The sequence below is a fragment of the Trichosurus vulpecula genome, unplaced genomic scaffold, assembly GCF_011100635.1.
Source record: "Trichosurus vulpecula isolate mTriVul1 unplaced genomic scaffold, mTriVul1.pri scaffold_56_arrow_ctg1, whole genome shotgun sequence".
In the NCBI taxonomy this organism is placed as follows: Eukaryota; Metazoa; Chordata; class Mammalia; order Diprotodontia; family Phalangeridae; genus Trichosurus; species Trichosurus vulpecula.
This window is the reverse complement of record NW_023494539.1, coordinates 33,619-60,745: the sequence shown is the minus strand read 5'-3', so window position 1 is coordinate 60,745 and position 27,127 is coordinate 33,619. Positions and strand designations below refer to the sequence as shown.

Here is a 27,127-nt window from a genome sequence, read left to right as displayed (position 1 = left end):
ATTCTGCCCACCAGGGAAAGAGGGATTGTCCTCCAACCTACAGAGATCTGCCTCATGGACATGCAGCACTAAGATTGTTTCTTACTGCAAACAGCCTGAAGAGGCCATAAGCAGGAGCCAAATCCAACTGTTTGCCAAAGTGAGGCCAGAAATTTGGGAGAGCACCTTCAGCAGAGGAGCTGCAAACACTTCCTAAACAGGCCCAAACTGATTGGAATGAACACTGTAGTTAAGAGAAATCTAAAGGAGGCACAAAAGAGAAAGATGTAGCCTACATTAAACACATTCCAGGCTGCCCTATTCCATAGTGTTAGCAACGATTGCACAGGGGGTGGGATGGAAGTTAGGACTTACATACACCGACATGGACATATATACACACAGAAACACACAACCTCCTACACTCATGGACACCCACACTCCTGCCCCTCCAGTACTTCTTTTCATAAAAAATTTTAATTGATGTCAAATAGTCATCATGGTGAGGAGAAGAAAAGGGGTCTGCAGAGGGCCTTCAGAAGTATCTGATTGACTAAGAAAGTGGAGAGGTCAGGCAGACAAAGGCAGAACAGGCTGAGAACCTTAACTCCTAAGGGAAACATCATGGTAAGAGATGGCAGAATATTTGGGCAGATCTCCTCACAGATGAACATTCCTGTCTTCCATTTGTATTTTGACATGTATGAGTATTCACCCCTTCTCTCACCGTATACATACATCTGAATACTGATGTGTCTTCTTTATGTATGAATACTACTCCATGCTTCCCTGATGTTCACATTGCATTATTCATATATCCTTTTATATATTAAACAATATATGTGGGTCCCTCCTTTTTCTGTATAGAAGCATACATGTGAGCAATGGTGTGTTAAGTGTATGTAAATACACAACCTAGTCTCTTGACTCATGCCTGCCTCTTCATGGATTCTCTCTATAAGGTCCCATATATGAGAACGTGGTGAGTCTTTCTCTATCCTGAGAGGACTCCACTAGTGAGTACTCATTCAGTCCATATCCCTATACCCTGATCCTCCTCCTCTATTCCTATAGATGAGCACTGGTATACTGTCTGTGCCCAGACACAAGAGTCTCCCCAAATCCTCTCACAGGAAGAGAAGCAGTGGGGTATTTTGAGGGATTTAGGGAGGATCTGAGAGAACTCTTGTCAGTGATCATAGCGAGGGAATGTCAGCACACACATCAAACACATGCATGAAAAGAGAGAATGTGGGCACTCCTATAGATGAACCGAGGGTGAATATGTGAGGACTCATGCAGGTAGGAAAAGAGAGAGGTATTGCTGATGTTTATGAGGAGCTAGAATGTCGGAGTCATAGAATTGGATTTACAGAAAGGATAAATGACTATATGTGCATAGGAATGGAGAGAAAGAACCTGAGAACATATATATGTATAAACTTGTGAATCTATTCTCTGACTTCTTATGTATGAGTATATTGCCTATATGTTCATTTGTGCAAATTAAATTATTTATATTTTAGGAGACTCTGTAGTCATATATATATATATATATGTATGTGAGTATGTGAGTGTACATAAGTGTATAGAGAGTCATTTGGTCCTCATATAGAGGAATAGAGAGAAATTGTAAGATTCCTACCTCACATGACTATAAAGAGAAGATATTTGAGCTATCCTGGATAAGAATACACACAGCCCAGTGATTTTGAAAGGGGGGACATAGGGCCATGTGGACAGACAGCAAGGGGTCACTGGGCATCAGACCAGGTCCCTGGGGTCCTCTCCCTCCTTTCCCCTGCTCTGCCAATGGCTACAATCAGGAAACCACTGGGAGCTCGAGACGCTTGTAGCAGTGGGGAGGGGTTGGGGGGAGAGAGGAAAATGAGCCTGACAGGATGTGGGGGCAGGAAGGGGAAAAAGAGATGGAGAGGGCCTGAGGGAGAACAGAAAATGAGATCCATAGTGCGTGAGTGGGAAGGATGCTGTGTCCATGGAGATGGGTGAGTGGGATGCTTGACGGTAGCCAGAGGAGGGAGGGGCTGCGTTGGCGGGAGGACTCCTGCTGCACCAAGGTGGGCACTGAAGTCACCGGCCATCGGCGGTCTGCAGGGGGAGGGGGTGTCCACCTTGCCCAGGCTCAGGTCCCCTTGGCTGATGGCTGCCTGAGGACCCATAGATTTGGGAGTGGATATCTGAGAGGCGTGAGATGCCAGGGGATCTGCCCAAAGCCCACCCGACACTCAGGCTCCTGAGCATGGGAGACGAGGGGCCGAGAAACATAAGTCCAAGACCCCAGGACTCCTCTATCCTAGGGAAACTGTCCTCAGCTGGTCCCTACAAGACCTTATCTTTCCACTACCCAATGTGCTCTGAAGTCTGACAGGCACCGTGAGGTGAGGGGTGGGGGCACCTCAGGTTCAGGGGTCAGGTCCAGGAAGAACCAGGAGATTTATTCCAGTCTTTAGGTTATTAACCCCATAAATGCAGAGCTTGCCCAAGGGAAAGGATAGACCAGCAGGGTTTTCCCTTCTGGGGAGTGAAGGGCAGTTTGCTAACACTGGGGCAGGGGTATGGATATGGGGGTAGAGTCTGAATGCACTTATAGGTGTACACAGGGTTTGGGGCTGAAAGACACCCCAGAGCTAATCTAATCCAACCTCTGAATTTAAGGAAGGGGTAGCTGAGATTAAGAGGGGACAGAGACATGGCCAAGGTCACACCGCCAGTAAGGGACAGATCCAGGTCTTGAGCCCAGCATCCACCTTGTTCTCCTCTGACAGCCAAGCTTTATGGGCTGAGGGTCCCTGTGAAGGCACTCCCTAGAAGCTGGAGGGCAGGTCCCCCATAGAGGTGGGGCTTCTGGGAGTCTTCAGTTAAAACTATGGTGTTAAGGGAAGGCAAACCAAGCCTGACCTGTATCCAGCTTTGGGCCAGCCTGGGATGCACAGTTAGCAGGGTGAGCCTTAGTAAAATCCATGCCTTCCCTGAATGCTTTGTGCATTTGTGAATTAAGGGTGATGTCCCCTAGCTGCTTCACCCAGAACCGTACTGGAACATCCTCCTGGGGCTTGGAGGCAATAGCAGAGGACAGGCTGAAGATGACAGAAGCAGGAGCCAAATCCAATTGTTGGTCAAAATGAGGCCAGAAATATGGGAGAGCAACTTCACCAAGACAGCTATGAACACTTCATCCCCATGCTCAGTGGCTGGACTGGACAGTCAAACACTTAATTCATTTGAGCAAATACCCAAGTTAATTCTAATCTAAGGTAAGTACAAGAGAGAAAGATGTGGCCTATGGTAAAAAACCCTTCCGACCTGAGCTATTCTACATTATTATTAATAATTGAAAAGAGGTTGTGCATTGAGGAAACGACACACATTCTCTCTGTCCCTCTTTCTCCTTCCCTCTTTCCTCCCTCTTTCTTTCTCTCCCTCCCTCCCTTCCTCTCCTTCTCCTCCTCCTCCTGCTTCTTCTCCTTCTCTCTCTCTCTCTCTCTCTCTCTCTCTCTCTCTCTCTCTCTCTCTCTCTCTCTCCCTCTCTCTCTCTCTCTCTCTCTTTTCTTCTTCTTCTTCTTCCTTCTGCCCCCCAATATGAAAGTGGAAAAATGGGTTTTCATATAGTTGGATAGAGAACGAATATGAATACTCATATCCATAGGACTAGAGAGAAAGATTACTAATGTTTATGAGGAGTCAAATGTACAAGTGATATAAATGAATTTCTAGAAATCATCAATGACTTTCTGTACATACGAATGAAGAGAAAGCACTTGAGGACATATATGTATAGTCTTTGTCTTCATATGTATGAGATGTCTTATATTCTTTCTCTGTTTATAAACCTAAGTGTGACTTTATACCTACAAGAGATGCTGTACTTATATATATATATATATATATATATATATATATATATATATGGATATATATGCTCACATATGAATACAGAACTATATATTGAGAGTATATATGAGTTCTATCTATGTATGCAATTGTAGAGAGTCATTCATTTCTCATATAGAGGAATAGAGAGAGGTGATAGAGGATTCCTCCCTCACATGAATATTAAGAGGAAATATTTGAGCCTTCCTAGATAAGGATATAGAAAGGCCAGTGGTTTTTGAAGAGGGGGACAGAGGGCCGTGTGGACAGACAGCAGGGGGTCGCTGGGCATCAGTCTTGGTGTCTGGGGTCCTCTCCCTCTCTTCCCCTACTCTCTCAATGGCTACAATCAGGAAACCGCTGGGAGCTCGAGACACTTGTAGCAGCAGCGGGGGGGGGGTGTCAGAGAGAGGAAAATGAACTTGGGAGGGTGTGGGGCCAGAAGGGGAAAAAGAACTGGAGAGGGCTTGAGGGAGAACAGAAAATGCGATCCATAGTGCCTGAGAGAGAAGGATGCTGTCTGCATGGAGACGGGTGAGTGGGATGCTTGATGGTAGCCAGAGGAGGGAGGGGCTGTGTTGACTGGAGGAGGATTCCTGCTGCACCAAGGTGGGTGCTGATGTCACCGGCCATCGGTGGTCTGCGGGAGGAGGGGGTGTCCACCTTGCCCAGGCTCAGCTAGGCTTGGGTAGGGTCTCCCTGAGGATCCTGAGGACTGGGAATGGATATCTGAGAGGGGGGAGAGGCCAGGAGATCTGCCCAAAGCACACCTGAGACTGAGGTTCATGAGCTGGGGAGATGAGGGACCAGGAACCCTAAGCCCCAGACACCAGGGTTCCTGGATCATGGGAGAGAAAAGGTCCCTAAATGGTCGCTATAGGACCGTGTCTTTCCACTCCCCTGAAATCTTAGGTCGGAGAGCCCCTGTGAGATGAGGGCAGAGGACCTCTAGTTCTGGAGGCAGATCCAGAAAGAACCATGGAATTTATTCCAGTCTTTAGAGTTAGTATAAGGGGAGAGCTTGCAGATTGGGGGCTGCCCAAAGGAAAACATTAGACTAGCAGGGTATTCTCTACTAGGGAGTGAGGGACAGTTGGCTAACACTGGGGGAGGGGTATGAATGTGGGGGTACAGTCTGAATGCACTTATAGGTGTGGATAGGGTTTAGGGCTGAAAGACACCCCAGAGCTCATCTAATCCAACCTCCTAATTTAGAGAAAGGGTAGCTGAGGTTAAGAGGAGGGCAGGGACATGACCAAGGTCACACAGCCAGTAAGAGACAGACCCTGGCTTTGAGCAGAGCCTCCACCTTGTCGTCCTCTGAGAGCCAAGCTTCATGAGCTGAGGGTCCCTGGGAAGGCACTCCCCAGAAGCTGGAGGGCAGATTCCATATAGAGGTAGGGGTCCTGGGCGTCTTCACTTAGGACTATGGGGTTAAGGGGAGGCAATGCAAGCCCAACCTGTACCCAGCTTTGGGCCAGCCTGGGATACACAGTTAGCAAGGTGAGCCTTAGTCATATCCTTGCCTTTCATGAATGTTTTGTCCAATTATGAAGTAAGGGTGATGACCCCTACCTGCTTCACCCAGAACCCTACTGGAACATCCTCCTGGGGCTTGGAGATGATAGCAGAGGGCAGTCTGAAGAGGCCAGAAGCAGGAGCCAAATCCAATTGTTGGTCAAAATGAGGCCAGAAAGGTGGGAGAGCAACTTCACCAGGAGAGGTATGAACGCTTCATCACCGGGCTCAGTGGCAGGACTGGACAGTTAATCACTTAATTCATTTAAGCAAATACCCAGGTTAATCCTCTTTTTTTTTTAAATTAAGATTTTTTATTTTTAGTTTACAATGCTCAGTTCTGCATGATTTTGAGTTCCAGATTTTCTTCCCTCTCCTCCACCCCTCCTCCCCAAGATGGCATGGAATCTGATATATCTTCTATGTATAACTTCGCATTAAACTTATTTACATAATAGTCAAGTTATAAAGAAGAATTATGACAAAAGGAATGAATCATGAGAAAAAAGAAACAAAACCAAAAAAGCAAAAACTAAAGAGAAGAAAAACAATAGAACAAAAAGAGAGCAAATAGTTTGCCTCAATCTGCATTCAGACCCCATAGTTCTCTCTCTGAATGTAGACAGCTCTCTCCATCATGAGTCCTTTGGAGTTATCTTGAAACAGAATGAATATATCTGTGGTTGTGTATAAGGTTCTCCTGGTTATGCTCCGCTCATTCAGCATTACGTTATGCAGGTTTTTCCAGGTTATAATGAAGTCCGTATCTTCCCCATTTTTTAAAATTTAATTTATTTAATATATATAGTTTTCAGCATTGATTTTCACAAGAGTTTGAATTACAAATTTTCTCCCCATTTCTACGCCCCCCAAGATGGCGTATATTCTGGTTGACCTGTTCCTCAGTCAGCCCTCCCTTCTGTCACCCCACTCCCCTCCCATCCCCTTTTCCTATCCTTGTAGGACAAGGTAAATTTCTGTGCCCCATTGCCTGTGTATCTTATTTTCTAGTTGCATGCAAAAACTTTTTCTTTTTGTTTTTGAACATCTGTTTTTAAAACTTTGAATTCCAGATTCTCTCCCCTCTTCCCTTCCCACACATTCTCCCTAAGAAGTCAAGCAATTCAACCTAGGCCACATGCATATCATTATGTAAAATCCTTCCACAATACTCATGTTGTGAAGGACTAACTATATTTTGCTCCTTCCTAACCTATCCCCCTTTATCCAGTTTTCTCCCTTGACCCTGTCCCTTTTCGAAAGTGTTTGTTTTTTATTATCTCCTCCCCCATCTGCCCTCCCTTCTATCATACTTCCTTTTTTATCTTCTTCCTCCTTCTTCCTTGTGGGGTAAGATACCCAATTGAGTATGTATGGTATTCCCTCCTCAGGTCAAATCTGATGAGAGCAAGATTTACTCATTCCCCCTCATCTGCCTCCTCTTCCCTTCCTACAGAACTGCTTTTTCTTGCCACTTTTATGTGAGATAATTTAAGCCATTCTATCTCTCCCTTTCTCCTTCTCTCAATATATTCCTCTCTCATTCCTTAATTTTATTTTATTGTTTTTAGATATCATCCCTTCATATTCAACTCACCCTGTGTCCTGTCTATATATATATATATATATATATATATATATATATATATATATATATATATATACATATATATATATACATATATATATATACACACACACACACACACACACACACATACATACACACACACATACACACACACACACACACACACACACACACACACACATATATATGCATATTCCCCTCAGCTACCCTAATATTAAGGTCTCATGAATCATACACATCATCTTTCCATACAGGAATGTAAACAAAACAGTTCAACTTTAGTAAGTCCCTTATGATTTCTTTTTCTTGTTCTTTTTCTTGATTACCTTTTCATGCTTCTCTTGATTCTTGTGTTTGAAAGTCAAATTTTCTATTCAGTTCTGGTCTTTTCACTGAGAAAGCTTGAAAGTCCTCTATTTTATTGAAAATCCATATTTTGCCTTGGAGCATGATACTCAGTTTTGCTGGGTAGGTGATTCTTGGTTGTAATCCTAGTTCCACTGACCTCTGGAATATCATATTCCAAGCCCTTCGATCTCTTAATGTAGAAGCTGCTAGATCTTGGGTTATTCTGATTGTGTTTCCACAATACTCAAATTGTTTCTTTCTGGCTGCTTGCAGTATTTTCTCCTTGATCTGGGAGCTCTGGAATTTGGCGACAATATTCCTAGGAGTTTCCTTTTTGGGATCTATTTGAGGAGGCGATCGGTGGATTCTTTCAATTTCTATTTTGCCCTGTGTCTCTAGAATATCAGGGCAGTTCTCCTTGATAATTTCTTGAAAGATGATGTCTAGGCTCTTTTTTTGATCATGGCTTTGAGGTAATCCAATCATTTTTAGATTATCTCTCCTGGATCTATTTTCCGGGTCAGTGGTTTTTCCAATGAGATATTTCACATTGTCTTCCACTTTTTATTCCTTTGTTTCTGTTTTATAATATCTTGATTTCTCATCAAGTCACTAGCTTCCACTTGTTCCAATCTAATTTTTAAGGTAGTATTTTCTTCGGTGGTCCGTTGGACCTCCTTTTCCATTTGGCTAATTCTGCCTTTCAAGGCATTCTTCTCCTCATTGGCTTTTTGGAGCTCTTTTGCCATTTGAGTTAGTCTATTTTTTAAGGTGTTGTTTTCTTCAGTATATTTTTCAGTATTTTTTTGGGTCTCCTTTAGCAAGTCATTGACTTGTGTTTCATGGTTTTCTCACATCCTTCTCATTTCTCTTCCCAATTTTTCCTCTACCTCTCTAACTTGGTTTTCCAAACCCTTTCTGAGCTCTTCCATGGCCTGAGACCAGTTCATGTTTTTCTTGGAGGCTTTTGTTGTAGGCTCTTTGACTTTGTTGACTTCTTCTTGCTGCATGTTTTGGTCTTCTTTGTCACCAAAGAAAGATTCCAAAGTCTGAGACTGAATCTGGGTGTGTTTTCGCTGCCTGGCCATGTTCCCAGTCAACTTACTTGACCCTTGAGTTTTTCAGCGGGGTAGGACTGCTTGTAAAGAGTACTTTGTTCAAAGCTTGAGGGGATGCGCTATTGTTTTCAGAGCTATTATAGCCAGATCTGCCACACCAGCACTTCTCCTTCCCCAAGAACCCCCAACCCGGACTGGACTCAGATCTTCAGAAGGCTCTGCACTCCTGCTCTGATCAGCCACTTAATTCTTCCCAGCAGATGGGCCTGGGGCTGGAAGCAACTGCAGCTGTCTTAGCTATGCCACTTCTGCTGCCCCCGGGGCTGTGGCCCAACCGGGAACTCCTTCCACTCCCACAGCTTTTCCCACTAACCTTCTCTGCTGTCTTTGGTGTTTGTGGGTTGAAAAGTCTGGTAAGTGCCGCAGGTCACTGATTCAGGGCGCTAGGGCCCGCTCCGCCTGGCTCCCGGTCTGGTTGGTCCTACCGCAGCCCGCTGGGCTCTGCTCCGCTCCCCTCTGCTCCCAGTTCTGTGCGTGATAGACCTTACCCAGAGATCATCCAGCCTGTCCTGTTAGGCTGAGCTAACATAATAAAAATGACAATTTTACCTAAGTTAATTTACATATTCAGTGCCATACCAATCGAACTACCAAAAAATTATTTCACAGAGCAGGATAAAATAAAAACAAAATAAAACTGGAAGAACAAGAGGTCCAGAATATCTAGGGAATTAATGAAAAGAAATGCTAGGGAAGGTGGCCTAGCCATATGCAATATTAAACTGTAGTATAAAGCAGCAGTCATCAAAACTACTTGGTACTGGCTAAGAAACAGAATGGTGGATTAGTGGAATAGGTTAGGTACGCAAGACACAGTAGTCAACGACTCTAACAATCTACTCTTTGATAAACCCAAAGAATCCAGCTTCTATGCTAAGAATTCACTATTTCACAAAGACTGCTGGGAAAATTGGAAAATGGTAGGGCAGAAACTGGGCATAGACCAATATCTTATACTATCTTAATGGGTTCATGATTTAGGAATAAAGGCTGATATTATAAGTAATTTGGGAGAGCAAGCAATAGTTTACCTATCAGATTTATGGGAAAGGGAAGATTTCATGACCCAACAAGAGATAGAGAGCATTACAAAATGCAAAATGGATAATTTTGATTATGTTAAATTGAAAAGTTTTTGTATAAACAAACCAATGCACACAAAGATTAGGAGGGAAGCAGAAAATTGGGAGAATATCTTTACAACTAGTGTCTCTGATAAAGTCCTCATCTCTAAAATATACAGGGAACTGAGCCAAATTTATAGGAATACAAGTTATTCCCCAATCAAGAAATGGTCAAAGGATATGAACAGGCAGTTTTCAGAGGAAGAAATTAAAAATATCTATAGGCATATGAAAAAATGCTCGAAATCACTACTGATTAGAGAAATGCAAATCAAAACAACTCTTAGGTACCACATCTCTCCTGTCAGATTGGCTAAAAATGACAAAACAGGAAAATGATAAATGCTGGAAAGGATATGGGAAAATTGGAACACTGTTACATTATTGGGGCAGTTGTGAACTGATCCAGCCATTCTGGAGAGCAATTTGGAACTATGCCCAAAGGGCTATAAAAATGTGCACACAGCGGGCAGGGCCAAGATGGTGGCTGGAAAGCAGGGACTAGCATGAGCTCCCCGCCAAGTCCCTCCAAAATCCTGTAAAAATGGCTCTGAACCAATTCTAGAACTGCAGAACCCACAAAATAGCAGAGGGAAGCAGAGCTCCAGCACAGGACAGCCTGAATGGTTGCTGGGTGAGGTCTTTCATGCATGGAGCTAGGAGCAGAGTGGAGCTGAGCAGAGCCCAGCCTGGGCCGTGCGGACCAACTAGACCAGGAACTGGGCAGAGCATGCCCTAGCGCCCTGAATCAGTGAGCTATGGCAGTTACCAGACTTCTCAACCCACAAACACCAAAGACAAACAGAGAAGAACTGCAGAACCCATGAAATAGTGGAAGGAAGCAGGGCTCTAGCCCAGGACAGCCTGGATGGTCTCTGGGTGAGGTCTATCCTGCACGGAGCTGCGAGCAGAGCAGAGCAGAGCCCAGTGTGGGTGGCATGGACCAAACAGACCAGGAGCCAGGAAGAGAGGGCCCTAGCACCCTGAATCAGTGAGCTGCAGCAGTTACCAGACTTCTCAACCCACAAATGCCAAAGACAACAGAGAAGGTTAGTGGGAAAAGCTTCTGGGGACAGAGTGAAAGAAGGAGTTTGCGGTTCGGCCACCGCCCCCGGGGCAGCAGAGGTGGGGCAGCTACAGAACCACAGCTGCAGTTGCTTCCGGCCCCAGGCCCACCTGGTGGGAGGAATTAAGTGGTAGATCAGAGCAGGAGTGCAGAGCCTGCTGAAGATCTAAGTCCAGTCCGGGTTGGGGGTTCTTGGGAAAGGAGGAGTGCTGGTGTGGCAGAGCTGGTGCATCCCCACAAGCTTGGAACATAGTACTCTTAGCTCTACAAGCAGTCATACCCCGCTGTAAAACTCAAGGGTCAAGTAAGTTGGCTGGGAACATGGCCAGGCAGTGAAAATGCACCCAGATTCAGTCTCAGACTTTGGAATCTTTCTTTGGTGACAAAGAAGACCAAAACATACAGCCAGAAGAAGTCAACAAAGTCAAAGAGCCTACAACAAAAGCCTCCAAGAAAAACATGAACTGGTCTCAGGCCATGGAAGAGCTCAAAAAGGATTTGGAAAACCAAGTTAGAGAATTAGAGGAAAAATTGGGAAGATAAATGAGAAGGATGTGAGAAACCATGAAACACAAGTCAATGACTTGCTAAAGGAGACCCAAAAAAATACTGAACAATACACTGAAGAAAACAACACCTTAAAAAATAGACTAACTCAAATGGCAAAAGAGCTCCAAAAACCCGATGAGGAGAAGAATGCCTTGAAAGGCAGAATTAGCCAAAAGGAAAAGGAGGTCCAAAAGACCACTGAAGAAAATACTACCTTAAAAATTAGATTGGAGCAAGTGGAAGCTAGTGACTTGATGAGAAACCAAGATATTATAAAACAGAATCCAAGGAATAAAAAAGTGGAAGACAATGTGAAATATCTCATTGGAAAAACCACTGACCCGGAGAATAGATCCAGGAGAGATAATTTAAAAATTATTAGACTACCTGAAAGCCATGATCAAAAAAAGAGCCTAGATACCATCTTTCAAGAAATTATCAAGGAGAACTGCCCTGATATTCTAGAGACACAGGGCAAAATAGAAATTGAAAGAATCCACCGATCGCCTCCTCAAATAGATCCCCAAAAGGAAACTCCTAGGAATATTGTCGCCAAATTCCAGAGCTCCCAGATCAAGGAGAAAATACTGCAAGCAGCCAGAAAGAAACAATTTGAGTATTGTGGAAACACAATCAGAATAACCCAAGATCTAGCAGCTTCTACATTAAGAGATCGAAGGGCTTGGAATACGATATTCCAGAGGTCAATGGAGCTAAGAGTAAAACCAAGAATCACCTACCCAGCAAAACTGAGTATCATGCTCCAAGGCAAAATATGGATTTTCAATAAAATAGAGGACTTTCAAGCTTTCTCAGTGAAAAGACCAGAACTGAATAGAAAATTTGACTTTCAAACACAAGAATCAAGAGAAGCATGAAAAGGTAAACAACAAAGAGAAATCATAAGGGTCTTACTAAAGTTGAACTGTTCTGTTTACATTCCTATATGGAAAGATGATGTGTATGATTCATGAGACCTTAGTATTATAGTAGCTGAAAGTAATATGCATATGTATATATGTGTGTGTACATATATACACATATATGTGTGTGTCAATGTATGTATATATGTAGATGTATATGTGTATATATATGTATATATATATATATATACACACACACACAGAAAAGGCACAGGGTGAATTGAATATGAAGGGATGATATCTAAAAAAAAATCAAATTAAGGGATAAGGCATAAGAGAGGAATATACTGAGAGAGGGAGAAATGGAGAAATAGAATGGGGTAAATTATCTCATATGAAAGTGGCAAGAAAAAGCAGTTCTGTAGGAAGGGAAGAGGGGGCAGGCGAGGGGGAATGAGTAAATCTTGCTCACCTCAGATTTGACCTGAGGAGGGAATGCCATACATACTCAATTGGGTAACTTACCCCACAGGAAAGAAGGAGGAAGAAGATAAAAAAGGGGGGATGATAGAAGGGAGGGCAGACAGGGGGAGGAGGTAATCAAAACCAAACACTTTCGAAAAGGGATAGGGTCAAGGGAGAAAATTCAATAAAGGGGGATAGGTTAGGAAGGAGCAAAACATAGTTAATCTTTCACAACATGAATGTTGTGGAAGGGCTTTACATAATGATATGCATGTGGCCTATGTTGAATTGCTTGCCTTCTTAGGGAGGGTGGGTGGGGAGGGAAGAGGGGAGAGAATTTGGAACTCAATGTTTTAAAAACAGATGTTCAAAAACAAAAAAAAAGTTTTTGTATGCAACTAGGAAATAAGATACACAAACAATGGGGCATAGAAAGTTATCTTGCCCTACAAGAGAAGAAGGGAAAGGGGGATGGGAGGGGAAGTGGGGTGACAGAAGAGAGGGCTGAATGGGGAACGGGGCAACCAGAATATATGCCATCTTGGATTGGGCGGGAGGGTAGAAATGGGGAGAAAATTTGTGATTTAAACTCTTGTGAAAATCAATGCTGAAAACTAAATATAGTAAACAAAAAAAAAAAATTTTAAAAAATGTGCACACCCTTTGACCCCGCAATACCACTTCTAGAGCTGTATCCTAAGGAGATCACACAAGTGGGAAACAGACCCTTATGTACAAGAATATTTATAACACCTCTTTTTGTGGTGGCAAAGAATTGGAGATTGATGGTATGCCCATCAGTTTGGGAATGGTTGGGCAAGTTGTGGTATATGAATGTAATGAAGTGCTGTTGTGCTATAAGAAATGGGGAAGATACAGACTTCATAATAACCTGGAAAGACCTGATTCTGAGTGAGGGGAGGAGAACCAGGGGAACATTGTACATAACCACAGTCATATTGCTTCTGTGATGACTAACTTTGATAGACTTGGCCCTCCTCAACGATATAAGGTTCAAGGAGAGCTCCAAAGGACTCGTGATGAAAAGAGCTATCTACATCCACAGAAAGAACTACAGAGTCTGAATGCAGATTGAGGCAAACTATTTCCTCTCTATTTTTTTTCTCTTTCTTTGGTTTTGTTTCTTCTTTCTCATGATTCATTCCATTGATCATAATTTTTCTTTACAACTTGACTATTATGCAAATAAGTTTAATGTGAAGCTATATGTAGAACATATATCAGATTCCATACCACCTTGGGGTAGGGGAGGGAGGTGAAGAAAATTTGTAACTCAGAAACTTGTGGACCTGAGTGCTGTAAACTAAAAAAAAAAAATCTAACTAAAATTAAATAAAAGAAATGTCTTGGGAAGTGGAGAGGTCGGGCAGAAAAAGGCAAAACAGGCTGAGAACCTGAACTCCTAAGAGAAATCTCATGGAAAAGGATGATGGAAGATGTGGATATATCAGCTCACAGATAAGGATTTGTATCTGTCCAAGCAGACATTCAGTATTCATCCAGGCATCTGAAGGGAGATTCTGTGATGGGTCATAAAGTAACAATGAACAAAACGTTTGAAAAAGAGTATCCACCTCCTGATAGGACTCACTTGTCACCCAAAAGAGCCTCTCCAGACTGAACTGTTACAGGAAGGGTCCCATTCTTGTGATCTAAGGGCATCCCCCTCCCCCACTCCCCAAGAAGGACCACTGAGATAGTAAGCTGGGAATGTCCAACTTGCATTGTAAAGAAGAGCTCCTTAGATGTTTATGGCATCTTACCTATCTTTGGGTGGACATTTCACTCGCGTTTCAATAAGATTGTTCAAATTCTTTACCTTACTATCAAGATCCAGCTAGCTTTCCTTTGCTCCTGGAAGCTGCCACATTATTTCTTCACAGCTTCTGTGGGTGGAGTTTTCTGATTGTATCTGCTCTCTTGGCTCTTTCACCTCTCAGGCTCAGACACACTCCCAAACCATGGAGTTGCCAAGTCTTTTTGATCCCACTTCCTCCACATCTCACCCACAACCCCCTCTCTCCATGATGCCCAAGGCCAATATCCCTGGCCTCCTGATAGGGGTGAAGGGGGGTGGTCTTCATGCAGCCATGCTCTGCCCTCGCCAAGCAATCCTCACACAACTATCACTCTGCTTCCCAAGAAGTTCGTTCCCCTCCTTTGCCTCCAAGAGCAAATATAAATAGTTCTCTCTGGCTTTTAGAGTTCTTCAAAGTTTTGATCCAGCCTCCTTTTCTAGGCTGACCACCCTGTCTTTTCCTGCTGTATCAGTAAGGCAGGATTCACGGTATCTATGGTGACCATGAATATGCCTGTATAGTTCAGAATCGCAAAATATAAGAGACTCTCTATATAGAAGGAAGAAGTAAAACATTTATTCGGACACCAGAGGATCAAATCCCCAAACCAGTAATTCCCATTCTACATAGCAACAATTGTATCCCAAAACCAGTAGGTCTACTTCAATACAACATCAAGGAAATTAAAACACAATATCGCAGCAAGGAACGAAGCCATCCTGTAAACTTCCCCTCTGCTAGGGCCTTTCTGTAAACACTCAGTCACAAATTCTAAGTGCTTGCCTGTGTCCTCTCCTCCCTCAGTTCTGAGAGCTTGTAGTTTTGAGATCCCTTGCAGTTCTCTCTCTCTCTCTCTCTCTCTCTCTCTCTCTCTCTCTCTCTCTCTCTCTCTCTCTTTCCCTCTCCCCCCCTCTCCCCCCCTCTCCCTCTCTCTCTTTCCCTCTCCCCCCCCCTCTCCCCCCCCTCTCTCCCCCTCTCTCCCCCCTCTCCCCCCCTCTCCCCCCCTCTCTCCCCCTCTCTCCCCCTCTCTCCCCCTCTCTCTCCCTCTCTCTCTCCATCTCTCTCCCTCTCCCTCTCTCCCTCTCCCTCTCTCTCCATCTCTCTCCCTCTCCCCCCCTCTCTCCCCCCCTCTCCCTCTCTCCCCCTCTCTCCCCCTCCCCCTCCCTCCCTCCCTGTCTCCCTCTCTCCTTCTCTTGTAGTTCAGGGCTTCTAGTAGCTCTCTCTTCTTTCCAACTTTACTCTGAGCTTAATAGCTACCCTCTGGGTATATATGTATGTATGTGTGTCTGTGTGTATATGTATATATGTATACACACATATATGTGTGTATATATATGTATATACATATATACGCATATATACACACATGTATACATACACATATGTGTATATGTATATATGTATGTGTGTCTCACACACACACACACACACACACACATATATATTTATATATATTTGTTTAGGGCCCTAGGGCTTCACACCTAATCAGCAGAAGCCTGTGGTCTTGGGGCTTAGTACTTAGCAAAGGGGTGTGGGCCTTTCTACAAACTAGCCTCCCCTATTCAAGCTTTCCTTAAGTAGCCCCACCTAAGGCCTATTAAATGGTGGTGGTGGGGAAGATCTTTAATCACGATTAGCACCACACCTGCACACACTCAATGCTCCAGCTACCTGGCCAGTTTGTCCTGGGCATATTTTCCCTTGCCATTGTGGAAGGCTGCCTTTCTAAAATGCAGCCAGGTGGATAGAGAGTTCAATCTAGAGTCAGAAAGACTGTAGTTCAAATATAGCCTCACATACTTGCTTCCTAGCTGTTCTGTGAAGTTTAGATTTGGTCAAAGGGTCACACTTGAGGACCTAGAGGGCCACATGTGGTCTCCAGACCCCAGGTTCCCCACCCGTGCTAGATAATCCAAGAACACCTGTTTCTGCTATTTGTGGTGCTGGAAGACAGAGATGGTATGAGGCCCTGTTTTCCTCCTAGAGTAATCAAATAGATCCCTTATCTCACAGGGCTGCTGATAATCTTATAGAAACACAATGTAGCTACATTTATATATGCTATAGACATGCTGAATATTAATAGCACTTTATATATCTATACAAACGTGTATATATATGTATATTTGTATACATGTATATAAACATGCAGAACACCTAGGTGGCTGGACTGGACAGTTAATCAGTTAATTCACTTAAGCAAATACTCAAGTTTATTCTAATCTAAAGAAAGTATAAGAAAGAAATATGTGGCCTATCATAAAATAACCCTTCTGACATGACTTATTCCAAATTATTTTTAATGATTGAAAAGAAGTTGTACATTGAGGAAAGGACAAATGTTCTCTCCCTCTGTCTGTCTTTCACCTTCCTGTTCCCTTTCCCTTTTTCTCTCTTTCTTTCTCTCTCTCCTCCTGTCTCTCTGTATCTCTCTCTCCCTTTCTCTCTCTCTCCCTCCCTCCCTCCCTCCCTCCTTCTTGCCCACAATATGAAAATGGAAAAGATGGGTTCTCATATAGATGAATAGAGAATCAATATGTGAGTACTCACATCTATAGGACTAGAGAGAATGATTACTAATGTTTATGATTAGATAGAATGTAGAAATGATATAAATGAATTTCTAGAAAACACAAATGACTTTCTGTACATAGGAATGAAGAGAAAGAACCTGAGGACATATAAATATATATATATATATGTATATTGATATATGAATATATTCTCTGTCTTCATATGTTTGAGCTGTTTTATATTCTCTCCCTTTACATACCTAAGTATGACTTTATAACTAGGAGACGCTATACTCACATATATGAGTGCTCACATATGAATAGAGACTATATATTAAGGAAATATATGAGTTCTTTCTATGTATATGATTATAGAGAGTCATTGAGTTCTCATATAGAGGAATAGAGAATGAGAATGAAAGGTTCCTCCCTCACATGAATATACAGAGGAAATATTTGAGCCCCCGGGTAAGAATATAGAAATCCAGGCGGTTTTGAAGAGGGGGACAGAGGGCCGTGTGGACAGACAGCAGGGGGTCGCTGGGCATCCGTCCTGGTGCCTGGGGTCCTCTCCCTCCCTTCCCCTTTTCCCTCAATGGCTACAATCAGGAAACCGCCGGCGGCTCGAAACACTTGTAACAGTGGGGAGGGGTGTAGGGGCAGAGAGAGGAAAATGAGCCTGGGAGTGTGTGGGAGCCGGAAAGGCGAAAAAGAGCTGGAGAGGGCTTGAGGGAGAGCAGCAAATGAGATCAATAGTGCGTGACAGGGAAGGATGCTGTGTCCATGGAGACGGGTCAGTGGGATGCTTGATGGTGGCGAGAGGAGGGAGGGGCTGCGTTGGCGGGAGGAGGACTCCTGCTGCACCAAGGTGGGCGCTGACGTCACTGGCCATCGGCGCTCAGCGGCTAGTGGCGGGGTGGGCGGGGGATGTCCACCTTTCCCAGACTGAGCTCTGCTTAGCTGATGGCTCCCTGAGGGTCCCTAGAGCTGGGAGTAGATATCTGAGAAACTTGAGATGGCAGGGGATCCGCCCAAAGCCCACGTGAGACTCAGGCTCCTGAGCACAGGAGACAAGAGGCCAGGAAACCTAAGCCCCAGACCCCAGGATTGCTCCCCATTCTAGGGAAATGGTCCTCAGCTGGTCCCTGCACCACCTTGTCTTTCCACTCCCCTGAAATCTTAGGTCTGACAGAGCCTGTGAGGTGAGGGGCGAGGGACCACGGGTTCAGGAGGCAGGCCCAGGAAGAACCATGGGTTTTATTCCAATCCTTAGGGTACTAACCCTATAAATTCAGAGCTTGCTGATTGGGGGATGCCCCTAAGAGAAGGCATGAGACCAGCAGGGTTTCCTGTTCTGTGGAGTGAGGGGCAGTTGTTCTAACGTGGGGGAGTGGTATGGATGTGGGGTTAAAGTCTGAATGCACTTATAGGTGTGGATCGGGTTTAGGTCTGAAAGAGACCCCAGAGCTCATCTAATCCAACCTTCTAATTTAGAAAAGGGGTACCTGAAGTCAAGATGAGGGCAGGGACATGGCCAAGGACACACAGCCAGTAAGGGACAGATCCAGGCCTTGAGCCCAGCCTCCACCTTGTTCTCCTCTGACAGCCAAGCTTTATGGGCTGAGGGTGCCTGTGAAGGCACTGCCCAGAAGCTAGAGGGCAGGTTCCCCACAGAGCTGGGGCTTCTGGGAGTCTTCAGCTAGGACTATGGGGTTAAGGAAAGGCAAAGTGAGCCCCATCCCTACCCAGCTTTGGGCCAGTCTGGGATGCACAGTTAGCATGGTGAGTCTTAGTAAAATCCATGCTTTCCCTGAATGCTTTGTCCGTTTGTGAATTAAGGGTGATGTCCCCTAGCTGCTTCACCCAGAACCATACTGGCACATCCTCCTGGGACTTGAAGGTGATAGCAGAGGTCAGGCTGAAGGGGCCAGAAGCAGGACCCAAATCCAATTGTTGGTCAAAATGAGGACAGAAATAGGGGGGAGCAACTTCACTAAGAGAGCTATGGATACTTCATCACCAGGCTGGACTGGACAGTTAATCACTTAATTCATTTAAGCAAATACCCAAGATAATTCTGATCTAAGGTAAGTACAAGAGAAAAAGATGTGGCCAATGGTAAAAATTCTTCCGTTCCAAGCTATTCCACATTATTATTAATGATTGAAAAGAGGTTGTGCATTGAGGAAAGGACACACTTTCTCTCTCTATGTCTGCCTGTCTTTCTCCCTCCCTCTTTCCCTTCTTCCCTCTTTCTTTCTCTCCTTTCCTTCTCTCTCCCTCTCTCTGTCTCTCTCTGTCTCTCTGTCTCTCTCTCTCTCTCTCTGTCTCTCTCTCTGTTTTTCTCTGTCTCTCTCACTCCTTCCTTCCCTCCATCTCCCCACAATATGAAAATGGAAAAAAAATTGGCTCTCAAATAGATGAATAGAGAATGAATATATGAGTAGTCATATCCATAGTAGAGAGAATGATTACTAATGTTTGTGATGAGATAGAATGTAGAAATGATACAAATGAATTTCTAGAAGAAAAATGAATGACTTTCTCTACATAGGAATGAAGAGAAAGAACCTGAGGACTTGTATGTATGTATGTATATATATATATACACACACATACATGAATATATTCTCTGTCTTCATATGTATGAATTGTCTTATATTCTCTCTCTATTTGTATACCTAAGTAAGACTTTATCCCTACAGGAGACTCTGTAGTCATATATATGAGTGCTCACATATGAATACAGAGGCTATATATTGAGGAAATATACAAGTTCTTTCTATGTATGTGATTATAGAGTCATTCAGTTCTCATGTAGAGGGATAGAGAGAATGGAGGATTCCTCCCTCACATGAATATACAGAGGAAATATTTGAGCCCCCCGGATAAGAATATAGAAAGGCTGGTGATCTTGAAGAGGGGGACAGAGGACCGAATGGACAGACAGCATGGGGTGACTGGGCATCATTCCCTGTCCCTGAGGTCCTCTCCCTCCCTTCCCCTGCTTCCTGATTGGCCACAGTCAGGAAACCGCTGGGAGCTGGAGACACTTGTAGCAGTGGGAAGGGGTGTAGGGGCAGAGAGAAGAAATTGAGCCTGAGAGTGTGTGGGAGCCGGAAAGACGAAAAAAAGCTGGAGAGGGGCTTGAGGGAGAGCAGAAAATGAGATCAATAGTGCCTGACAGGGAAGGATACTATGTCCATGGGGATGGGTGAGTGGGATGCTTGATGGTGGTGAGAGGCGGGAGGGGCTGCGTTGGCGGAAGGAAGACTCCTGTTGCACCAAGGTGGGCGCTGACGTCACTGGCCATTGGCGCTCGGCAGCGAGTGGGGGGGGGGGGATGTCCACCTTTCCCAGGCTCAGCTCTGCTTGGCTGGTGGCTCCCAGAGGACCCCAAGGGCTGGGAGTGGATATCTGAGAGGGGAGAGAGAGTAAGGCACCCACCGAAATCCCCTCTGAGGCTCAACCATTCAGGGAGACAAGGGACCAGGAAACATAAGCCCCAGATCCTTGGACTTCTGTCCTTGGTAGGGAAACAGTCCCCAACTGCCCCTTGGGGACCTTGTCCTATCCCTGGACTCTGAGGTCTGACTGTCCCTGTGAGGTAGAGAGGTTTTGGGTGTGGGGACACCTCTGGTTCAGGAGGCAGGTCTAGGAAGAACCATGGGATTTATTCCAATCTTTAGAGTTACTATAAGGGGCGAACCTTCTGACTGGGGGCTGCTCCAAGGGAAAAGATGAGACTACCAGAGTTTTCTGAGCTGCTGGTGGTACTGGGGGAATAGTTTCCTAGGGTGGGGGTGAAGGGCAAGGTGTATGGCTATGGGGATAGAGTCTAAATGAACTTGTAGGGTTGGATAGAATGGAGGGTTAAAAGAGACCTCGGAGCTAATCTGGTCAACCTTCTCATTTGAGACAAAGGGTAACTGAGGCCAAGAGGAGGGCAGGGATGTGGCCAAGTTCACACAGCCACTAGAGGGCAGAATTGGAACTTGAACCCTGGTCTGTCTTGCATGCCAGGTAGCTGGCTTCCATCTTAGCCTCTTCTTCCTCTGACAGCGAAGCTTCATGGGATGAAGGTACCTGGGAAGCCTCTCCCCAGAAGTTGGTGGGCAGGTTGCCCCTAGAGCTAGGGGTTCTGGGAATCTTCAGTTATGACAATGGGTTAAGTAAAAGTCAAACCAACGTTCCCACCCCCTTCCTGGAAAGTTTTGGGCCAGCCTGGGATATGCTGTTTGCAGGGGGAGCCTGCCTCAGTCCCCATGCCTTCCCTGAGTGAGCTCTTCCATTTGTGAAATGAGGGGGATGACCCATCTGTTTCACTCAGAGCCATACTTGAATGTTGTCCAGGGGCTTTGAGGAGTTAGCCTAGGCAAGGTCCCTGTTTCCTGCCCTCAGAGCACACCCAATTTAATGAGAGAGAAGGTGTGTCTTGGACATGTCCAATGTGAAAGTGGGACAAAGCCTTGGCCAAAGGGGGCAAGCCCTGTAGAGGCAGGGATCAAGAACAGCTTGGTAGAGGTGGAGTGGGTGGCAGCTGGGCTTTCAGTGATGGAAAAAGACGTGCAGGTTATCCACAGGACAGAGGGGGGAATTGTCAGCTGTGCAAAGGGACCTGCTTGGGCTGCAGAAGGGGGCTCTGGGAATCAGGGTGGGAAAGGAAGCCCCAATAACCCCTTGACCAGAGCTCATGTGCCCATCCCTTTCCTGTCCTGGGCTGGTCAGTGGGGTTCTTCCCCCAGGAAAAGAGGCCTTCTCCCCCAACTTGCACAGATCAGGCTCATGGACATCCAGCACTAAGATTGTCTCCTGCTGCACACAGCCTGAAGAGGCCAGAAGGAGGGAGCAAATCCAATCATTGGTCAAAGTGAGGGCAGAAATACAGGAGAGCACCTTCACCAGAAGAGCTGCAAACACTTCCTCAACAGGCTCAAATCGATTGGTGTAAACTTGGCAGTTAATAGAAATCTAAAGGAAGGCACAGCACATAAAAATGTAGCCTCCATGAAAACCCACTATAGTCTGACCTATTCCAAACTGTTAGCAATGATGGAATAGGGGGTGAGATGGAAGTTAGGACACACATACACACAGAAACACACACACACATACACACATGAAAATGGAAAAATGGGTGCTCATATAGATGAATAGAGAATGAATATATGAGTACTCATATCCATAGGACTAGAGAGAATGATTACTAATGTTTATGAGGAGTCCAATATAAAAGTGATATAAATGAATTTCCAGAAAAAATAAATGACTTTCTCTACATAGGAATGAAGAGAAAGAACCTGAAGACATATATATGTATGTGTCATACATATACATATATGGTTATATTCTCTGTCTTCATATGTGTGAGCTGTCATATATTCTCTATATATTTATATAGATAGGCATGACTTTATAACTGCAGAAGAGAGAATCTGTAGTCATATACATATGAATGCACACATATGAATATAGATACTATATGTTAATGAAATATCTGAGTTCTTTCTACGTATATGTTTATAAATTCATATTTCTCATAAAGGAATAGAGAGAGGGAATAGAAGGTTCCTGCCTTTCATGAATATACAGAGGAAATATTTGAGGCCTCCTGGATAAGAATACACAAAGCCAAGTGGTTTTGAAGAGGGGGACAGTGGGCCACATGGACAGACAGCAGGAGGTGGCTGGGCATCAGTCCTGGTTCCTGGGGTCTTCTCCCACCCTTTCCCAGGTCCCCCAATGGCCACAGTCAGGAAATCACTGGCAGCTCAAGAAATATGTAGCAGCTGGGTGGGGATGAGGAAGAGAAAATTAGCCTGAGAGGGCTTGAGGGAGAGCAGAAAATGAGACTGATAGTGAGTGAGGTGAGGGATGCTGTCTCCATGTAGACCTGTGAGTGGAATGTGAGATGAGGGCCAGCAGGGGAAGGGGTGACATTGGCAGGAGGAGGACTCCTGCCTCACCAATGTGCGCATTAATGTCACCGGCCGCTGGCGATCAGCAGGGGTGTCCACCTAGCTAGGATTCAGCTCAGCTTGGCTGCTGGCTTCCTGAGGACCCCAAGGGCTGGGTGTGGATATGTGAGAGAGAAGAGAGGGCAGGGGATCGGCCTAAAGCCTCCTTGATGCTGAGGCTCCCGAGCACGGGAGACAAGAGGTCAGGAAACCTAAGCCCCAGATCCTAGGATTCCTGGATCATGGTAGAGAAAGCATCCCCAACCGGTCCTCCTGAGACCTTGCCTTTACATCTTCCTGAGCTCTGAGGTCTGACAATCCCTGCAACATGGGGGCAGGGCACCTCTGGGTCAGGAGGCAGGCCCAGGAAGAAACATGGAATTTATCCCAATCTTTGCTGTTAGTATAAGGGTAGATGTTGCTGACTGGGGGCTGCCCCAAGGGAAAGCATTGGGCTAGTAGGGTATTCTCAGCTGGGGAGTGAGGGGCAGTTGGCTACACTGGGGCAGGGGTATAGATGGTGAGTAGAGTCTGAATGCACTTACAGGTATGGATAGTGTTTGGTGCTGAAAGAGACCGCAGAAGTCATCAGGTCCAACTTCATAATTTAGAGAAGGGGTAGCTGAGATCAAGAGGAGGGCAGGAGCATGGCCAGGGTCACACAGCCAGTAAGAGTCACACACTGGCCTTGAGTCCAGCTTGTCTTCTGAGAGCAAAGCATTGTGGAAAGACTGGCAAGCCACTCCCCAGAAGTTGGAGGGCAGGTCCCCCAAAGAGCTGAGGGTGTTGAGAGTCTTCAGTTAGGACTCTTGGGTTAAGGGAAGACAAACAGAGCACGACCGATACCCAGCTTTGGGCCAGCCTGGGATGCAAAGTTAGCATGTAAAATACATGCCTTCCCTGAATGCTTTGTCCATTTGGGAAGTAAGGGTTATACCCCTTAGCTGCTTCACCCAGAACCCTACTGGAATGTCCTCCTGGGACTTGGAGGTGATAGTAGAGGAAAGACTGAAAAGGCCAGAAGCAGGAGCCAAATGGTCAAAACGAGGCCAGAAATATGGGAAAGCAATTTCACCAGGAGACCTATGGACACTTCATCTCCAGGCTCAGTGGCTGGACTGGACAGTCAAAAGCTTAATTCATTTAAGCAAATACCCAAGTTAATTCTAATCTAAGGTAAGTACAAGGGAGAAAGATGTGGCCTATGGTAAAAAAAAAGTTCCAACCTGACATATTCCACAATATTAATAATGATTGAAAAAAAGTTGTGCATTGAGGAAAGGACACATGTTCTCTCTCTCTCTGCTTTTGTCCTTCCTTCCCCCTTTCTCTTCTTCCCTCTTTCTTTCTCTCCTTCCCCCGTCTGTCTGTCTGCCTGTATGTCTCTCTGTCTCTCTCTGACTCTCTCTGTCTCTGTCTCTCTGTCTCTCTGTCTCTCTCTCTCTGTCTCTCTCTCTCTGTCTCTCTCTCTCTCTCTCTCTCTCTCTCTCTCTCTCTCTCTCTCTGTCTCTCTCTCTCCTTCCCTCCCTCCTTACCCCACACAATAGGAAAACGGAAAAAAATGGGTTCTCATATAGATGAATAGGTAATGAATATATGAGCACTCAAATCCATATGATTAGAGAGAATGATTACTAATGTTTACGATGAGATAGAATGTAGAAAAGTTATAAATGAATTTCTAGAAAAAATAAGTGACTTTTTGTACATATGAATGAAGAGAAAGAACCTGAGGACTTATATATACATACATATATACATGTATTTATATACACACACATATATGAATATATTCTCTGTCTTCTTATCTGTGAGCTGTCTTATATTGTCTCCATTTATATACGTGTGGCTTTATACCTACAGGAGAAGGACTCTGCAGTCATAGGTATGAGTGCTCAGGTATGAATACAGAGACTATTATATATGAAATATACAAATTCCTTCCGTATATAACATTACAAAGAGTCATTGAGTTCTCATATAGAGGAATAGAGAGAGGGAATGGAGGCTACCTCCCTCACATGAATATACCGAGGAAATATTTGAGCCTTCCTGGATAAGAATACACAAAATCTGGTGGTTATGAAGACGTGGACAGAGGGCAATCTGGACAGACAGCAGGGGGTCTCGGGGCATCAGCCCTGGTCACTGCGGTCCTCTCCCTCCCTTCCACTGCCTGCCCCCCCCCCCCACCAATGGCCACAGTCAGGAACGTTCTGGCAGCTCGAGACACTTGTAGCGTCTGTGGAGGAGGGGAAAATGAGCCCGAGAGTGTGTGGGGGCGAGAAGGGGAAAAGAGCTGGCGTGGGCTTGAGGGAGAGCAGCAAATGAGATCCATAGTGCGTGAGACGGAAGGCTGCTGTCTCCATGGAGACGGGTGAGTGGGATGCTTGATGGTGGCGAGAGGAGGGAGGGGCTGCGTTGGCGGGAGGAGGACTCCTGCTGCACCAAGGTGGGCGCTGACGTCACCGGCCATCGGCGCTCTTCGGGGGCGGGGGTCCACCTTACCCAGGTTCTGCACCGCTTGGCTGCTGGCTCCCTGAGGACCCCTAGAGTTGGGAGTGGATATCTGAGAGTTATGAGAGGCCAGGGGATTCGCCCAAATCCCACGTGAGACTCAGGCTTCTGAGCAGGGCAGACAAGGGATCAAGAAACCTCAGTCGCAGACCCCAGGACTCCTCCCCTTCCTAGGGAAACTGTCGCTAGCTGGTCCCTACACGACCTTGTCTCTCCACTCCCCCCCGGGCTCGCAGGTCTGACAGTCCTTCTGAGATGGGGGGCGGTAGCTGGGGTTCAGGAGGTAGGTCCAGGAAGAAAGTGAGATTTATTCCAATCTTTAGGGTGCTAATCCTATAAATGAAGAGCTTGCTAATTGGGGGCCTCCCCCAATGGGAAGGATGAGACCGGCAGGGTTTCTTCTCTGGGGAGTGAGGGGCAGTTGGTTAACACTGGGACAAGAATATGGATGTGGGGGCAGTCTGAATGCACTTATAGGTGTGGATCGGGTTTAGGTCTGAAAGAGACCCCAGAGCTCATCTAATCCAACCTCCTAGTTTAGAGAAGGCATAGCAGAGGTTATGAGGAGGGCAGGGACATGGCCAAGGTCACACAGCCAGTAAGGGACAGACCCAGGCCTTGAGCCCAGCCTCTACCTTGTCCTCCTCTGAGAGCCAAGCTCCATGGGCTGAGGTTCCCTGTGAAGGCACTCCCCAGAAGTTGGAGGTTAGGTCCCCCATAGAGCCGGGGGTGTTGGGAGTCTTCAGTTAGGACTATGGGGTTAAGGGAAGACAAACTGAGCATGACCCATATCCAGCTTTGGGCTTAGCAGGGTGAGCCTTAGCAAAATCCATGCCTTCCCTAAATGCTTTGTCCATTTGGGAAGTAAGGGTGATGTCCCCTAGCTGCTTCACCCAGAACCCTATTGGCCCATCCTCCTGGGACTTGGAGGTGATAGCAGAGGACGGGCTGAAGAGGCCAGAAGCAGGAGCCAAATGGTCAAAATGAGGGCAGAAATATGGGAGAGCAACTTCACTAGGAGATCTATGAACAGTTCATCACCAGGCTCAGTGGCTGGACTTGACAGCCAAACGCTTAATTCATTTAAGCAAATACTCAAGGTAATTCTAATCTAAGGTAAGTAAAAGAGAGAAAGTTGTGGCCTATGGTAAAAAAAAAGTTCCAACTTGACCTATTGCACAATATTAATAATGATTGAAAAGAAGTTGTGCATTGAGGAAAGGACACATGTTCTCTCTCTCTGTCTGTCTGTTTTTCTCCTTCCTTCCCCCTTTCTCTTCTTCCCTCTTTCTTTCTCTCCTCTCTCTCTCTCTCTCTCTCTCTCTCTCTCTCTCTCTCTCTCTCTCTTGCCGTTGCTCTCCCTCTCTTGCTCTCCCTCCTGCCCTCCCTCCTTCCCTCCCCACAATATGAAAATGGAAAATGGGTTCTCATATAGATGAATAGGTAATGAATATATGAGCACTCATATCCATAGGACTAGGGAGATTGATTACTAATGTTTATGAGTAGAATTATAAGTGATACAAATGAATTTCTAGAAAAAAATAAATGACTTTCTCTACATAGGAATGAAGAAAAGAAAATTCGGACATATATTAAAGTATATATATATATATATATGCATGTATGTATGTATGTATATTCTCTTTCTTCACATGTGTGAGCTGTCTTATACTGTCTCTATTTATATACCTGTGATTTTATACCTACAGGAGAGAGACTCTGTAGTCATATATATGAGTGCTCACATATGAATGTAGAGACTATATATGAAGGAAATAGAGTTCTTTCTATGTATATGATTATAG

At 45.2% G+C, this 27,127-nt stretch overlaps 1 protein-coding gene across 1 annotated transcript in view; it reads right to left on the bottom strand.

Moving 5' to 3' along the window:
• LOC118833363 overlaps positions 1-25,171 on the bottom strand; it is a 59,047-nt gene extending 33,876 nt beyond the window's left edge. The window contains exon 1 of the mRNA XM_036740722.1: positions 24,996-25,171. Within this exon, the coding sequence (XP_036596617.1) occupies positions 24,996-25,171 (176 nt within the window). The remainder of the gene's footprint in view (positions 1-24,995) is intronic.
• Between the last annotated feature and the right edge of the window lie 1,956 nt (positions 25,172-27,127).